The 18,207-nt window shown below is 45.4% G+C and overlaps 1 protein-coding gene across 1 annotated transcript in view; it reads right to left on the reverse strand.

The window, feature by feature from the left end:
- Nucleotides 1-684: 684 nt before the first annotated feature.
- The window catches only part of LOC134346952 (polyunsaturated fatty acid 5-lipoxygenase-like), a 59,528-nt gene continuing 42,005 nt past the window's right edge, over nt 685-18,207 (reverse strand). The window contains exons 11-14 of the mRNA XM_063048845.1: nt 10,741-10,862; nt 7,268-7,368; nt 6,183-6,353; nt 685-2,314 (exon numbers count right to left, since the gene is read on the reverse strand). Coding sequence (XP_062904915.1) covers nt 2,135-2,314; nt 6,183-6,353; nt 7,268-7,368; nt 10,741-10,862 — 574 coding nt within the window. The 3' untranslated portion in view covers nt 685-2,134. The remainder of the gene's footprint in view (nt 2,315-6,182; nt 6,354-7,267; nt 7,369-10,740; nt 10,863-18,207) is intronic.

Consider the following 18,207-nt stretch of genomic DNA (forward strand, 5'->3'; position numbering starts at 1 on the left):
CAAGAAAGCAGCATCCATCATCAGAGATCCTCACCAGCCAGGCCAGGCTCTCTTCTCGCTGCTGCCATCAGGTAGAAGGTACAGGAGCCTCAGGACTCACACCACCAGGTTCAGGAACGGTTACTACTCCTCAACCATCAGGCTCTTGAACCAAAGGGGTTATGGCTTTCATTATATAGATTTATTGAATATGACCACAAGAAAGTGAGTCTCTGGTTGTACATGGTAACATGTATGTACTTTGATAATAAAATTACTTTGAACTTTATACTCTGCCCTTAGTGGGAGTTATTGGCTAAAAGAATATCAAAGGAATTCTCTGATATGCAAGACTGGAGAAATAGACTAGATATGATTGAATGACAAAGCAGACTCGATGGGCAGAATAGTCTAATTCTACTCCTTTGTCTTATGGTCTAAGCTGCAGTAGTTTAGGGAGATAAGGCAAGAGGGAATGGAACTTGTGCGATTACACCATTGGGGCCAGCATCATCCCACTGGGCCAAACAGCCTTTGAATGTGTCTGTGAAAGAACTCTTCTTTCCAGGCCGTTCCCAATTTGCTCCTTTGCAATGGGTTTCCTTGTCCTCCCAATTCCAGATCCCAGATGTGGCCCTCCTGACATCTCTCCAGACAAGATCACGCATGCTGATCTTGGGTGATCTCCAACCATTACCCACCCCCACCCCACACACAACAACGACAACAACTTTCATTGACGTCACACCTTTAATGCAGCAGCAGTCCCGAGATCTGACATCACCTCGCAGATAATGAAAGCTAAAAGGAAACACATATCCCAAGGGTCACGGCGAAGGAGAGGAGAGTGTGCAGAAAAGACTTGCATTGAAATAGCGCTATTTACGGCAACCAGTTGATCCAAGTGGCATCAGAGCCAATGGGGAACTTCTGTAGGTGTGAACAGAATTCCAATGCAGGTACTGGAGTCCCGTGGAGTTTGGGAATCAGCCCGTACCCTCAAACAAGATCTGCAGATTCTATTCGCAGTGATCAGCTGAGTGAGGAGTGATGGGCAAGATTCTGGGAGAGCTTCGGGAAATAGAACACAGAACATAGGACAGTACAGCGCACGATCAGGCAATTCAGCCCAAAATGCTGTGCTAAAACAGCTAAAAAGCAAATCAAAAACACCCAAACACAAATCCCTCCTACCCACACCATGTCCATATCCCTCCATCTTCCTCACATCCATGTACCTAATCGAACATCTCTTAAAAGCCTCTAATGTATTTACCTCTACCACCATACCAGGCAGCACATTCCAGGCACCCACCATTCTCTGAGGAAAAAAATTACCCCTCACATCTAACCTCCCCCCCCACCCACACCTTCAATACATGCCCTCTGGTATTAGACATTTCTACCCTGGGAAACAGATACTCCCTGTTTACTCTATCTGTGCCTCTCATAATCTTGTAAACCTCTATCAGATCTCCCCTCAGCTTCCGACACTCCAGAGAAAACACCCCAAGTTTATCCAGTGTCCCATGATAGCACATGCCCTGTAAACCAGGCAGCATCCTGGTAAACCTCCTCTGCAACTTCTCCAAAGCCTCAACATCCCTCCTATGGTGGGGTGGATGCTTCTGCTACAAATTTCAGGAAATTCTTCTACAGCTCTCCGAGGGAGGCAGATTCCCAGCTTGCCTGACAGACAGGGATTCCTTCAGTGCAGCCATTCTGTCAGAGGGAGATGGGACGTGGGAGAAGTATTCAGGGGCCTCCAATGACTATGGCTTTGGCAGGTGAAAGCACAGATGCTGATGGTGGAAGGGCAGGATCTGGCAAAGCTGGGAGGCTAGGATTTGCAGGAAAGAGACTAGGGAAAGTTGGGAGGCTGGGAGTTGTGGGAGTGGGGTGGAGAGTGTAGAGAAGTTAATGAGATGGGAAGGAGTGGTGGACAGTGTGTGGGTAGGGTGTGGTGAGGGACAGGGTGAGACATATAAAACGTTGCTCTGGAGACTTGAGTTGATGGTCAGCAGATTCTTGAAGTGCTGAATGGACTGTTTTGCTGCTGTGTTGCCTCTACGAGAATCTTACGGTGGCCAGAAGCCTTCCATTCAGGATTAGGCACACAATGACCATCCACCCTCAAGCCTGACCACCCGGTTGGTCAGATGGTGATGCTGTTCTCGATGTTGACCGGCTGCAGGTAGTCATATTTGAGGACCCACCCCTCATTCCGATCTTGGACGGCGCGATCAATCTCCTTCAGCTCCTCCTGGAATTCTCGGATGATCCCCTTCACTTGCTCCTCGGTGAAGAATCCCTCCACATAGTTACCCAGGGGAATCTGCACACAAACAATAGAAGGGCCGTGACTCCCTTGGCCACCAATCTCCCTCTTGGCACTTACTCCATGACTGTGACAAGTGCTGGACCTCCTTCCTCACCACCATGCATGATCCTTCCAGGTGAGGCAATACGCCACCTGTGAGTCTGCCCATAAGACCACAAGCTACAAGATATAGGAGCAGAATTAAGCTATTTGGCCCATCAAGTCTGCTCCGCCATTTCATCATGGCTGATCCATTTCCCTCTCAGCTCCAGTCTCCTGCCTTCTCCTCATATCCCTCTATGCCCTGACTGATCAAGAATCTATCAACTTTTACCTTAAATATACCCAATGACTTGGCCTCCACAGCCGCCTTTGGCAAAGAATTCCACAGATTCACCATTCTCAGACCAAAGAAATTCCTCCTCACCACCATTCTAAAAGGATGTCCCTCTAGTCTGAGGCGGTGCCCTCCAGCCTTTCGATAGGTTTCAATGAGGTCACCCCACATTCTTCTGAATTCCAGTATTCTGGTACAGGCCCAGAGCCATCAAACACTCGTCGTGAACCTCCTTTGAACCCTCTCCAACGTCAGCACTTAGATAAGTGGCCAGAACTGCTGACAATACTCCAGGTGAGGCCTCTCTATAAAGCCCCAACATTACACCCTTGATTTTATATTCCACTCCCTCTCTGTTCCCCCTTGTTACCACAACGCTTTTTCTTTTCCCTCATTCTCATGCTCCTTCTCTTCCCCTTCCCTCCCCTCATTACCTACCCCTCACCTCCCTCTGACCCCCCCACCTCCTTCACTTTATTCCATACTCCACCGTCCTCTCCTATCAGATTCCTTCTTCTTCAGCCCTTTACCTCTTCCATCTATCATCTTCAATCCTCACATCAACTCCTCCTCCTCCCACCTGCTCTCACCTATCTTGTACTCCTCCCCCCAGATGTTTTATTTTAATTCTGGTTTCTGGCCGCCTTCCTTTCCAGTCCTGATGAAGAGTCTCAATCTGAGATGCTTATGCCTGATCTGCTGGGTCCCTCCAGTGTTTTGCGTGCGTTGCTGAAAGGCCGTAGTGTGAGGGAGGGAGCGGATGTCGCTTTAGCCACCAAAGTGTGAGAACGGCGGTGTTAGGTATGGGACACAGTGGTTTACGGTCACCCGTCTCATTCTCTGCACCCAACAACCCCTCAGAGCTGAGATTGAATCTCACCATCACGGTGTTAGGTATGGGACACAGTGGTTTACGGTCACCCGTCTCATTCTCTGCACCCAACAACCCCTCAGAGCTGAGATTGAATCTCACCATCACGGTGTTAGGTATGGGACACAGTGGTTTACGGTCACCCGTCTCATTCTCTGCACCCAACAACCCCTCAGAGCTGAGATTGAATCTCACCATCACGGTGTTAGGTATGGGACACAGTGGTTTACGGTCACCCGTCTCATTCTCTGCACCCAACAACCCCTCAGAGCTGAGATTGAATCTCACCATCACGGTGTTAGGTATGGGACACAGTGGTTTACGGTCACCCGTCTCATTCTCTGCACCCAACAACCCCTCAGAGCTGAGATTGAATCTCACCATCACGGTGTTAGGTATGGGACACAGTGGTTTACGGTCACCCGTCTCATTCTCTGCACCCAACAACCCCTCAGAGCTGAGATTGAATCTCACCATCACGGTGTTAGGTATGGGACACAGTGGTTTACGGTCACCCGTCTCATTCTCTGCACCCAACAACCCCTCAGAGCTGAGATTGAATCTCACCATCACGGTGTTAGGTATGGGACACAGTGGTTTACGGTCACCCGTCTCATTCTCTGCACCCAACAACCCCTCAGAGCTGAGATTGAATCTCACCATCACGGTGTTAGGTATGGGACACAGTGGTTTACGGTCACCCGTCTCATTCTCTGCACCCAACAACCCCTCAGAGCTGAGATTGAATCTCACCATCACGGTGTTAGGTATGGGACACAGTGGTTTACGGTCACCCGTCTCATTCTCTGCACCCAACAACCCCTCAGAGCTGAGATTGAATCTCACCATCACGGTGTTAGGTATGGGACACAGTGGTTTACGGTCACCCGTCTCATTCTCTGCACCCAACAACCCCTCAGAGCTGAGATTGAATCTCACCATCACGGTGTTAGGTATGGGACACAGTGGTTTACGGTCACCCGTCTCATTCTCTGCACCCAACAACCCCTCAGAGCTGAGATTGAATCTCACCATCACGGTGTTAGGTATGGGACACAGTGGTTTACGGTCACCCGTCTCATTCTCTGCACCCAACAACCCCTCAGAGCTGAGATTGAATCTCACCATCACGGTGTTAGGTATGGGACACAGTGGTTTACGGTCACCCGTCTCATTCTCTGCACCCAACAACCCCTCAGAGCTGAGATTGAATCTCACCATCACGGTGTTAGGTATGGGACACAGTGGTTTACGGTCACCCGTCTCATTCTCTGCACCCAACAACCCCTCAGAGCTGAGATTGAATCTCACCATCACGGTGTTAGGTATGGGACACAGTGGTTTACGGTCACCCGTCTCATTCTCTGCACCCAACAACCCCTCAGAGCTGAGATTGAATCTCACCATCACGGTGTTAGGTATGGGACACAGTGGTTTACGGTCACCCGTCTCATTCTCTGCACCCAACAACCCCTCAGAGCTGAGATTGAATCTCACCATCACGGTGTTAGGTATGGGACACAGTGGTTTACGGTCACCCGTCTCATTCCCTGGACCCAACAACCCCTCAGAGCTGAGATTGAATCTCACCATCACGGTGTTAGGTATGGGACACAGTGGTTTACGGTCACCCGTCTCATTCTCTGCACCCAACAACCCCTCAGAGCTGAGATTGAATCTCACCATCACGGTGTTAGGTATGGGACACAGTGGTTTACGGTCACCCGTCTCATTCTCTGCACCCAACAACCCCTCAGAGCTGAGATTGAATCTCACCATCACGGTGTTAGGTATGGGACACAGTGGTTTACGGTCACCCGTCTCATTCTCTGCACCCAACAACCCCTCAGAGCTGAGATTGAATCTCACCATCACGGTGTTAGGTATGGGACACAGTGGTTTACGGTCACCCGTCTCATTCTCTGGACCCAACAACCCCTCAGAGCTGAGATTGAATCTCACCATCACAGTTGTAGAACTGAATTTAGGCAATTAAGACAGAACCAGTCTGCTGGAATGCAGACTACAGAAAAATGCCCCTCAGAGTGGGGCCAGGAAACCTGTCATCTGCAGGAATTCTGGGAGAGAATGGGAATACTTTATCGAAAGGGTCACCAATGATGGTATTGACTATAGTCATAGAACCACATAGCACATAAACCGGCCCTTGGTTCTTGACAACCAAGATTCCTATTGAAATCACCAAAATTCACCAAGGTTGAGCGAGACCAGGCTTTCCAGCTCCTCTGGAGCCTGTACCAAGTATCCAGTGTCATGGCTGACTCAATGCCTTAGCCCCTCTCCAGATCGTTCTGGATATCCCTCTTGGCATCCAACGATTCAGTGCCTTTGGCCTTGAACAGAATCTCTCTGAATTCCAAATCCTTGGAGTCAGGGGACTCCTTGGCTCCGGGGTAAACGGGCAACCACTCGTGCTGAGCCTACTGGCCCTGGTCCTGGTCTCGGACCAGCAGAAGCAGCCTCTTAGAAGCTTTTCCCTTTAGAGTCTTGGGTAGATCACCTCTTGTCCCTCTAAGCCAGAAGACCTTTTACTCAATGCCTCCGGAGTGGACAAAACCCGGATCCCAGGGTACAGCCAATGGGACCTGAGGATCAGCCTCAAGCAAAATGGGAATCTCTCTTTGAAAGTGGATCCGATTCAGATAATCTCTTACCATTCCAGCCAGCCTCTGGCTGAGGACCCATTTGATGGACATCTGGAGACTAGACTGTGAGATGTCAGGCAGAGAGGCCATGATGTACTCCATCGTCACCGAGCCCTTGGCCGTAGGAGGGGGTCTTCTCATCGTACAGGGTGAGTTGGGTACCCAGGCTTCCCAGTCGAACTGTTGAGCAACATGGGTCCGGTGTGAGGGCAGAGGGGAAGTAGATTGGTTCAGCATCAATTCCAGGACGGGAGCTTCCCTCTCCCCACCCTCTCACTTCCTCCTCACTTCCCTCTTCCCAACCTCACTTCCCCTCACTTCCTTCTTCTCAACCTCTCACTTCCCCTCACTTCCTTCTCCCCACCCTCTCACTTCCCTCTCCCCACCCTCTCACTTCCCCCTCACTTCCCTCTCCCTACCCTCTCACTTTCTCCTCACTTCCCTCTTCCCAACCTCTCACTTCTCCCTCACTTCCCTCTCTCCACCCTCTCACCTCCCTCTCCTCAATCTCTCACTTCTCCCTCACTTCCCTCTCTCCACCCTTTCACTTCCCTCTCTTCATCCTGTCACCACCCCTCCCTACTGAATTACCAGGTCCTCATCAACACCTCCACACCGGTCCCTCACCTCCTCAATGCCTCCACACCGGTCTCTCACCTCTCCCTCTCCAACCCCTCAACAGCACCTCACCATTCTCGCCTCTCATTCCCTCAACACTTCCTCACTGGTCTCTCACCTTTCCTTTCCCACTCCCTCAACATCTTCTCACCATCTTTCACCTACCCTTCCCCAACCCCTCCTCACCATCCTTCACCTCTCCCTCCTCAACACCTCCTCATTGGTCCCTCCCCAATCCCTGAACACCGCCTCACCATCTCTCACCTCTCCCTCCTCAAGACTTTCTCATCGGTCCCTCACCTCTCCATCCTCACTCCCTCAACACCTTCTCACCAGTCCCTCACCTCCTCAAAACTCCTCATCAGTCCCTCACCACTCACTCAACACCTCCTCAATCTGACCCTCCTCAGCCCTCAATGCCTGCTCTCTTCCCCCCACCCCCTCAACACTGCCCCACCGGTGGGGGCGTCAGCTACCTGTGGATTATTCACAGCAGCATGTTGGACAGTGCAGGTGAAGATGACCATGGTGAGGAACTTGGAGAGTTCTGAACGGGAACAGAATTCAGTCGGGATTCCTAAGAACAAATAAGACCCACATTGAAAGTCGGCTGTCTGACTCCAGGCTGTTCCCTGCCACCATTCCCGGTGGGAAGAGGAACCCAGAAGCAGAGAGAGAAGTGTCCCACCACTGCAAGAAAATCCCACCATCCCTGTACACCATAATAACTCTCCCCTCCCTGTCACCACCATGAGGCAGTAGGAAGTGGGAAAACACTCAGCTCCCTGGCCTTTCCCTGTCTCACAGCTGATCAAAGATTCCCAACTTTCCGCTCAATCCCAAATCTCCCTCAGTACTGGAGGGAGATTGAAAACTTGGCTGAGTGGTGTAATAACCACAGCCTCTCACTCAATGTCAATAAGACTAAGGAACTGACTGTAGACTGCAGGAGAGGGAAACCAGAGGTCCATGTGCCAGTACTCATCGGAGGATCAGAAGTGGAGAGGGTCAGTAAGTTTAAATTCCTGGGTGTCACTCTCTCAGAGGACTTATCGTGGACCCGTCATATAAATATTATAGTGAAGAAAGCACGAGAGCACCTCTACCTCCTCAGGAGTCTGCGGAGGTTCGGCATGTCATCGAAAATCTTGGCAAACGTCTGTAGATGTGTGGTGGAAAGTGTGCTAACCAGCTGTGTTACAGTCTGGTATGGGAACACCAAAGCCTTTGAGTGGAAAATCCTACAAAAGGTAATGGATTCGGCCCAGTGCATCACGGATAAAGCCCTCCCAGCCATTGAGCACATCTACATGAAATGTCGCCGTGAAAAAACAGCATCCATCATCAAAGATCCCCACCACCCTGGCCATGTTCTTTTCTCACTGTTACCGTCAGGTAGAAGGTACAGGAGCCTCAGGACTTGCACCACCAGGTTCAGGAACAGTCATTACCCCTCAGCCATCAGGCTCTTGAACAAAAGGGGATAACTACACTCACTTAAGGACTCAGTTATCTTGTTGTTTTTTGCTTATTATTTTTGCTATTTATTTACAGTGTCTATAAAAAGTATTCAGCCCCTTGGAAGTTTTCATGCTTTATTGTTTTACGACATTGAATCACAGTGGCTTTAATTTGGCTTTATTTGACACTGATCAACAGAAAAAGACTCTTCCGTGTCAAAGTGAAAACAGGTCTCTACAAAATGATCAAAATTAATTAGAATATAAACACAAAATAATTGATTGCATAAGTATTCACCTCCTTCAAGTCAGCATTTAATAGATGCACCTTTGGCAGCAATTACAGCCTTGAGTCTGTGTGGATAGGTCTCTATCAGCTTTGCACATCTGGACACTGCAATTTTTCACCTTTCTTCTTTACAAAACTGCTCAAGCGCTGTCAGATTGCATGGGGATTGTGAATGAACAACCCTTTTCAATCCAGCCACATATTCTCAATTGGATTGAGGTCTGGACTCTGACTTGGCCACTCTAGAAGGTTAATTTTGTTGTTTATAAGCCATTCCTGTGTAGCTTTGGTTTTATGCTTGGGGTCATTGTCTTGCTAGAAAACAAATCTTCTCCAAAGTCGTAGTTCTCTTGCAGACTGCATCAGGTTTTCCTCCAGGATTTCCCTGTATTTTGCTGCATTCATTTTACCCTCTACCTTCACAAGCCTTCCAGGGCCTGCTGCAGTGAAGCATCCCCACAGCATGATGCAGCCACCACCATGCTTCACAGTAGGGATGGTGTGTTTTTGATGATGTGCAGTGTTTAGTCTGATGGCCAAAAAGCTCAATTTTGGGTTCATTGGACTATAGAACCTTCTTCCAGCTGACTTCAGAGTCTCCCACATGCCTTCTGGCAAACTCGAACCGAGATTTCATGTGAGTTTTTTTTTCAAAAGTGGCTTTCTCTTTGTCACTCTCCCATAATCCCCTCAGGATTAATAAAGTATATCTATCTATCTATCTATCTATCTAAAGCTGCCACTGGTAAAGCACCCGGGCAACAGTTGTTGTATGCACAGTCTCTCCCATCTCAGCCACTGAAGCTTGTAACTCCTCCAGAGTTGCCACAGGTCTCATGGTGGCCTCCCTCACTAGTCCCCTTCTTGCACTGTCACTCAGTTTTTGAGGATGGCCTGCTCTAGGCAGATTTACAGCTGTGCCATAGTCTTTCCATTTCTTGATGATTGACTTAACTGTACTCCAAAGGATATTCAGTGAATTGGAAATTTTCTTGTATCCATCTTCCGATTTGTGCTTTTCAATAACTTTTTGGCAGAGTCGCTTGGAGAGTTCTTTTGTCTTTATAGTGTAATTTTTGCCCAGACACTGACTCACCAGCCGCTGGACCTTCCAGATACAGGTGCATTTTCACTACAATCAATTGAAACACCTTGACTGCCCACAGGTTTTCAAAAATGGGTCTCCATTTAGTTAATTATATGAATTCTAAACTGGCTGCACCTGTGGTATTTTGGAGTGTCATATTAAAGGGAGGATGAATACAACCCTGAAGCATGCTCAGCATAGGGGCAGCATGGTAGTGTAGTGGTCAGCACAACAGCTTAGAGTGTGGTGACCCAGGTTCAAATCCCGCCCCTGCCTGAAAGGAGTTTGTTCATACTTCCAGTGACTCCGTGGGTTTCCCAGTGCTCCAGTTTCCTGCCACTCTCCAAAGGCGTACCAGTTAATAGCTTAATTAGTCTCAAAAGGGCCTATTTCGCACTGTCTCTCAAAAAAATAATAAAAAATAAAAATGAATCTATAGAATAGGAACTATAACAGGATCAATGAAAGTTCAACCAGAGTGCAGAAGACAACAAACTGCAAACTGCAAACACAAATATAAATAAATAGCAATAAATAACGAGAATATGACCTTAAATTGGTTGTGGGGTTGTGGGTTGTGGGTTGTGGGTTGTGGGTTGTGGGAACATCTCAATAGATGAGTGTAGTAATCCTCTTTTGTTCGAGCCTGATGGTTGAGGGGTACTAACTCTTCATGAACCTGGTGGTGAGAGTCCTGAAGCTCTTGTACCTTCCACTTGATGGCAGCAGCGAGAAGAGAGCATGTCTGTACGGTGAGGGTCTTTGATAATGAATGCTGCTTTCCTAAGACAACATTTCATGTAGATGTGCACAGTGGTGGGGAGGGCTTCACCTGTGATGTACTGGGCTGAATCCACTACTTTTTGTTCGATTGTCCTTTCAGAGGAATTGGTGTTCCTATACTTGTTTGCCAAGGATACATTGGTAGGTTTGTGGGAGAAGGGAGAGGTTGTGGGTTGGTTTATCCAGCTCTAATGAGGGACTATCACCAATAGTTAGGTCAAACAGCCTCCTTTATGGTGAGATTTCGATATCACAGAGATAGTCAGGTTTGGAGGGTTGAATAGCCGCCGTCTTCGCTCAGACCACCTCCCCCTATGAACGCTTACTTACCAGAATCCTTCAAGTCTTGAAGTCCGACCTCGGTGATGTCTGTAATCCAGGCCTGGAGCTCAGGGTCACCCTTCACCTCCTCATCATCATGGTAGTAGAAGGTCACGACCTTGTCGACAAACCTGAGGGTCACAACCACAAGCGTGGAGGGTCAGTCCCCAGGACAAGATGCACGGCTCTTCCCAAACCCACTCCCGGGAGGCGGAGTATCGGTGACACTGTCAACACAGGATTTCAGTCCCGGCATCCCCAGAGAGCCTGTGTACCCAGGCTCTCAGCTATAAAGAGAGGCAGCAGGGCGACCATCACGTCAACCATCTGAACCAACTAACCGAACTGAAAGGACTTGAACCAAAACATCAACTGTTTACTTCCCTCGACAGATGCTACCTGACCCACTGAACTCACACCACTCTGGCAGACAGTACTGTGCAAAAGTCTTAGGCGCGCGCGCACACACACACACACACACACACACACACAAGACTTTTACACAGTACTGTAGTATGTCAATGTGGAGCAGAGAGCAAGTTTGTAAATCTGGCAGAAGCAAATGATATTGGGAATGGTGAGGGTGGAGCGCAAGTGGGAGGGGTGTGGGACAGGTGGCAGAGAAGGAGAGCCAGGGATGGGGATGGGGGGGGGTGAAGTGGGTTCAGACACACCCAGCCCTGAGACACCAGGCAAGGTCATTTGATTCCAAGCAATTGATTTATTGATCATTACAGGATGTCTCTCTGGTGCTTCCCACTCCTTCCCCTTTTCCCAATTATGATTCCCCTCTCCCTGTCCCCTTCGCACTCTCAGTCCACAAAAGTGACCCATATCAGAATCAGGTTTATCATCACTCACATATGTCATGAAGTTTGATTTTTTTTGCCGCAGCAGCAAAGTGCAATAAATAAAATTACTACAGTACTGTACAAAAGTCTTCAGCGCCCTGGCTGTATATGGGTGCACAAGACTTTTGCACAGGATTGTAGACCATGGAACAGTACAACACAGGAACAGGCCATTCGGCCCCGATGACTGTGCTAAGCACGATACTAGATTAAATTAATCTGCCTGCACATCATCCATATCTCTCCACTCTCTACATAATCATATCCCTGTCTAAAATCCCCACCAACACCAATCTGCTTCCAGAGTCAGAATCAGGTGTAATATCATTGGCAAATATTGTGAAATTTGTTAAGTTTATAGCAGCAGTTCAATGTAATACATGATAATGGAGGGGGAAAAGCCTGTGAATTACAGCGTATATACAGTGCCTATAAAAAGCATCATACACCCACCGTCCCCCAGAAGTTTTCATGTTTTTTTGTTTTACAACATTGAATCTCAGGGGATTTAATCTGATCCCCTGAGATCCCCTGAGAAAAAGGCTCCTTCATGTCAAAGTGAAAACAGATTTCTACAAAGTGATCAAAATTAATTACAAATATAAAATTCAAAACAATTGATTGCAGAAGTATTCACTCCCATTTGAAATGACAAACCAAATCATCACTGGTGCAGCCAATATTGGTTTAAGAGGTCACATAATTAGTTAAATGGAGATCACTGTGTGCAGTTAATGTGTTACAATTGATTGTAATAAAAATTCACCTGTAGCTGGAAGGTCCAACTGCTGGTGAGTCAGTATCCTGGCAAAAATTACACCATGAAGACAAGAACAATCCAAGCAACTCCACAAAAAGGTTATTGAAAAGAGATAGATATAAGAAAATTTCCAAGTCACTGAATATCCCTTGCAGTACAGTTAGTCAATCATCAAGAAATGGAAAGAATATGGTAAAGCTGTAAATCTGCCTAGAGCAAGCTATCCTCAAAATCTGAGTGACTGTGCAAGAAGGGGACTAGTGAGGGAGGCCACCAAGAGACCTATGACAACTCTGGAGGAGTTACAAGCTTCAGTGGCTGAGATGGGAGAGACTGTGCATACAACAACTGTTGCCTGGGTGCTTCACCAGTCACAGCTTTATGGGAGAGTGGAAAAGAGAAAGCCTCTTGAAAAAAACTCACATTAAATCTCAGCTAGAGTTTGGCAGAAGACATGTGGGAGACTCTGAAGTCAGCTGGAAGAAGGTTCTATGGTCTGATGAAACCAAAATTGAGCTTTTTGGCCATCAGACTAAACACTATGTTTGGTGTAAGCCAAACACTGCATATCATCAAAAACACACCATCCCTACCGTGAAGCATGGTGGTGGCTGCATCATACTGTGGGGATGCTTCACTGCAGCAGGCCCTGGAAGGCTTGTGAAGGTAGAGGGTAAAAAGAATGCAGCAAAATACAGGGAAATCCTGCAGGAAAACTTCATGCATTCTGCAAGAGAACTGTGACCTGGGAGAAGATTTGTTTTCCAGCAAGACAATAACCCCAAGCATAAAGCCAAAGCTACACATGAATGGCTTAAAAACAACAAAGATACTGTCCTGGAGTGGGCAAGTCAGAGTCCAGACCTCAATTCAATGAAAATTTGTGGCTGGACTTGAAAAGGGCTGTTCACTCACGATCCCCATGCAATCTGATAGAGCTTGAGCAGTTTCATAAAAAAAGAATGGCAAAAAATTTTAGTGTCTAGATGTGCAAAGCTGATAGAGATCTCTCCACACAGACTCAAGGCTGTAATTGCTGCCAAATGTGCATCTACTAAAGAATGACTTGAAGGGGGTGAATATTTATGCAATCAGTTATTTTGTGTTTTATATTTGTAACTAATTTAGACTATTTTGGAGAGATCTGTTTTCACTTTCACATGAAACTCTTTTTCTACTGATCATGTCAAAAACAAAAGCCAAATTAAATCCACTGTGATTCAATGTTTTAAAACAATAAAACATGAAAACTTCCAAGGGAGTGAATACTTTTTGTAGGCTTTGTATATGTGTCAAATAGTGCAAAAATAGAAATTAAAAAGTAGTGAGGTAGTGTTCATGGGTTCGATGTCCATTCAGAAATCGGATGGCAGAGGGGAAGAAGCTGTTCCTGAATCACTGAATGTGTGTCTTCAGGCTCATGTACCTCCTTCCTGATGGTAGCAATGAGAAGAGGGCATGACCTGGGTGTTGGGGTCCTTAATGATGGATGCTGCCTTTTTGAGGCATCGCTCCTTGAAGATGTCCTGGATACTCTGGAGGCTAGAGCCCATGATAGAGTTGACTGAGTTTACAACTCTCTGCAGCTTATTTCGATCCTATACAGAAAACCTACAGCACAATACAGGCCCTTTGGCCCACAAAGCTGTGTTGAACATGTCCTTACCTTAGAAATTACCCAGGGTTACCCATAGCCTTCCATTTTTCTAAGCTCCATGTACCTGTCCAGGAGTCTCTAAACCCTATCATATCTGTCTCCACCAGCATCGCTGGCAGCCCATTCCACACACTCATCACTCTCTGTGTAGAAAAACTTACCCCTTAAAAATGGCCGCAGCCAAAAGGCAAATCATGAAAATTCATAGGAAAGATGGTACCTTGGCTCAGAAATATGAAGAAATTAATAAGATTTTTCAAGATTTTTATGCAGATCTTTATAAATCTCAGTGTCCATTAGATTCCTCTGAAATGAATGCTTTTTTACGAAAGATTGTTTTTCCTAAGATCTCAGCTGAAGATCAAAAAACTCGAAGCTCAAATCACTGAAGCTGAAATTCATAAGGCTATTTTTTCAATGCAATCTGGTAAGTCCCTGGGACTTCATGACTATCCTGTAGAATTTTATAAAAAATTTGGAAAGTTGCTTTCTCCGTATACGTTGGAAATGTTTAAGGATTCTTTTGTGAAAGGTGACTTACCCGCTACTTTTTATGAGGCTTCTATTTCTTTAATTCTTAAAAAAGATAAAGATCCCACTGACTGTGCTTCATATAGACCTATTTCATTACTGAATGTCGACGCTAAGATTTTGTCAAAGATAATGGCCAATCGGTTGGAGAATATTTTGGGTAAAATTATTTGTAAAGATCAAATGGGCTTTATAAAGGGTCGCTATTCTTTTTCAAATGTTCAGAGACTATTTAACATTATATATTCATCCTCTTCTAAAACTCCACAATGTGTTGTATCTTTGGATGCTGAAAAAGCATTTGATCGTGTCGAATGGAAATATTTATTCAATGTTTTAGAGAAATTTGGCTTTGGTGCTAATTTTAATAATTAGATTAAAATGATATATAAAGCCCCTATTGCTACTGTTGTCACTAACAATTGTAGGTCTTCTTTTTTTCAGCTTTCACGGGGGACAAGGCAAGGCTGTCCATTAAGTCCTTTGTTGTTTAATTTAATATTAGAACCCCTTGCTACTGCTCTTCGTGAGGTTAAAAATATCCATGCGATCTTTGTGAATGAGACCATGTATAAGATCTCTTTACGCTGGTGATTTATTGGTTTATATATCTAACCCTGACGAACCTATTCCTGCCTTGCTAAAATTATTTAATGAATTTGAAGGTTTTTCAGGATATAAAATAAATTTTAGTAAAAGTGAATTGTTTCCTTTAAATGATTCTGTCTCTATTAATGATAATACTCCCTTTAAAGTCACAGATTCTTTTAGATATTTAGGTATTATAATTACTAAAAAATATAAGGATCTTCATAAAGCCAACTTTGTTCCTTTCGTAGACTCTATGAAGTATTTATTTAGTAGATGGAGTCCACTTACATTTTCACTTGTTGGTCGTATTCATATAGTTAAAATGATGATTTTACCAAAATTTTTATATTTATTTCAGAATATTCCTGTTTTTTTGACTAGGAAGATTTTTGATTGGATTGATTCTATTATTTTATCTTTTATTTGGAATAATAAAAGACCGAGAATTAGTAAATGTCACTTACAAAAATTGAAAAAGGATGGAGGTCTTGCTTTGCCTAATCAAAGAATGTATTATTGGGTATTAATGTGCGATACATGGCTTTTTGGTAATACTGGGTTGATAAGAGTGATTGGCCAATTTGGGTAGACCTGGAACTGAAAGTTGTAAAACAGTTTTATTTAACTTCATTATCGGGAGCTGCTTTACCTATGCAATTAGGTAAAGTTGTTAATTTAAACATATATCCTGTGATTAAGTATTCTTTACAAATTTGGCTCCAGTTCCGCAATTTTTTTAATCTTAAAAAATTTAAACTTTGTAGTTTAATTTATCGAAATTACTTTTTTCAGCCTTCTTTGAGTGATCCAATTTTTTTACTTCAGAACAATAAAGGTGTTTTTTTTAGATTTATTTAAAGAAGATAGATTGGTGTCTTTTGAACAATTAATTGATAAATATTCTCTTTCATAGAAACATAGAAACATAGAAAATAGGTGCAGGAGTAGGCCATTCGGCCCTTCGAGCCTGCACCGCCATTTATTATGATCATGGCTGATCATCCAACTCAGAACCCCGCCCCAGCCTTCCCTCCATACCCCCTGACCCCTGTAGCCACAAGGGCCATATCTAACTCCCTCTTAAACATAGCCAATGAACTGGCCTCAACAGTTTGCTGTGGCAGAGAATTCCACAGATTCACCACTCTCTGTGTGAAGAACTTTTTCCTAATCTCGGTGCTAAAAGGCTTCCCCTCTATCCTCAAACTGTGACCCCTCGTTCTGGACCTCCCCAACATCGGGAACAATCTTCCTGCATCTAGCCTGTCCAATCCCTTTAGGATCTTATACGTTTCAATCAGATCCCCCCTCAATCTTCTAAATTCCAATGAGTACAAGCCCAGTTCATCCAGTCTTTCTTCATATGAAAGACCTGCCATCCCAGGAATCAATCTGGTGAACCTTCTTTGTACTCCCTCTATGGCAAAGATGTCTTTCCTCAGATTAGGGGACCAAAACTGCACACAATACTCCAGGTGTGGTCTCACCAAGGCCTTGTACAACTGCAGTAGTACCTCCCTGCTCCTGTACTCGAATCCTCTCGCTATAAATGCCAGCATACCATTCGCCTTTTTCACCGCCTGCTGTACCTGCATGCCCACTTTCAATGACTGGTGTATAATGACACCCAGGTCTCGTTGCACCTCCCCTTTTCCTAATCGGCCACCATTCAGATAATAATCTGTTTTCCTATTTTTGCCACCAAAGTGGATAACTTCACATTTATCCACATTAAATTGCATCTGCCATGAGTTTGCCCACTCACCCAACCTATCCAAGTCACCCTGCATCCTCTTAGCATCCTCCTCACTGTTAACACTGCCACCCAGCTTCGTGTCATCCGCAAATTTGGAGATGCTGCATTTAATTCCCTCATCCAAGTCATTAATATATATTGTAAACAACTGGGGTCCCAGCACTGAGCCTTGCGGTACCCCACTAGTTACCGCCTGCCATTCTGAAAAGGTCCCGTTTATTCCCACTCTTTGCTTCCTGTCTGCTAACCAATTCTCCACCCACACCAATACCTTACCCCCAATACCGTGTGCTTTAAGTTTGCACACTAATCTCCTGTGTGGGACCTTGTCAAAAGCCTTTTGAAAATCCAAATATACCACATCCACTGGTTCTCCCCTATCCACTCTACTAGTTACATCCTCAAAAAATTCTATGAGATTCGTCAGACATGATTTTCCTTTCACAAATCCATGCTGACTTTGTCCGATCATTTCACCGCTTTCCAAATGTGCTGTTATCATATCCTTGATAACTGACTCCAGCAGTTTCCCCACCACCGATGTTAGGCTAACCGGCCTATAATTCCCCGGTTTCTCTCTCCCTCCTTTTTTAAAAAGTGGGGTTACATTAGCCACCCTCCAATCCTCAGGAACTAGTCCAGAATCTAAAGAGTTTTGAAAAATTATCACTAATGCATCCACTATTTCTTGGGCTACTTCCTTAAGCACTCTAGGATGCAGACCATCTGGCCCTGGGGATCTATCTGCCTTCAATCCCTTGAATTTACCTAACACCACTTCCCTACTAACATGTATTTCACTCAGTTCCTCCATCTCACTGGACCCTCTGTCCCTTACTATTTCTGGAAGATTATTTATGTCCTCCTTAGTGAAGACAGAACCAAAGTAATTATTCAATTGGTCTGCCATGTCCTTGCTCCCCATAATCAATTCACCTGTTTCTGTCCGCAGGGGACCTACATTTGTCTTTACCAGTCTTTTCCTTTTTACATATCTATAAAAGCTTTTACAGTCCGTTTTTATGTTCTCTGCCAGTTTTCTCTCATAATCTTTTTTTCCCTTCCTAATTAAGCCCTTTGTCCTCCTCTGCTGAACTCTGAATTTCTCCCAGTCCTCAGGTGAGCCACTTTCTCTGGCTAATTTGTATGCTTCTTCTTTGGAATTGATACTATCCCTAATTTCTCTTGTCAGCCACGGGTGCACTACCTTCCTTGATTTATTCTTTTGCCAAACTGGGATGAACAATTGTTGTAGTTCATCCATGCAACCTATAAATGCTTGCAATTGCATATCCACCGTCAATCCTTTAAGTGTCATTTGCCAGTCTAT

This window comes from Mobula hypostoma, chromosome 5, assembly GCF_963921235.1.
Source record: "Mobula hypostoma chromosome 5, sMobHyp1.1, whole genome shotgun sequence".
Lineage (NCBI taxonomy): Eukaryota > Metazoa > Chordata > Chondrichthyes > Myliobatiformes > Myliobatidae > Mobula > Mobula hypostoma.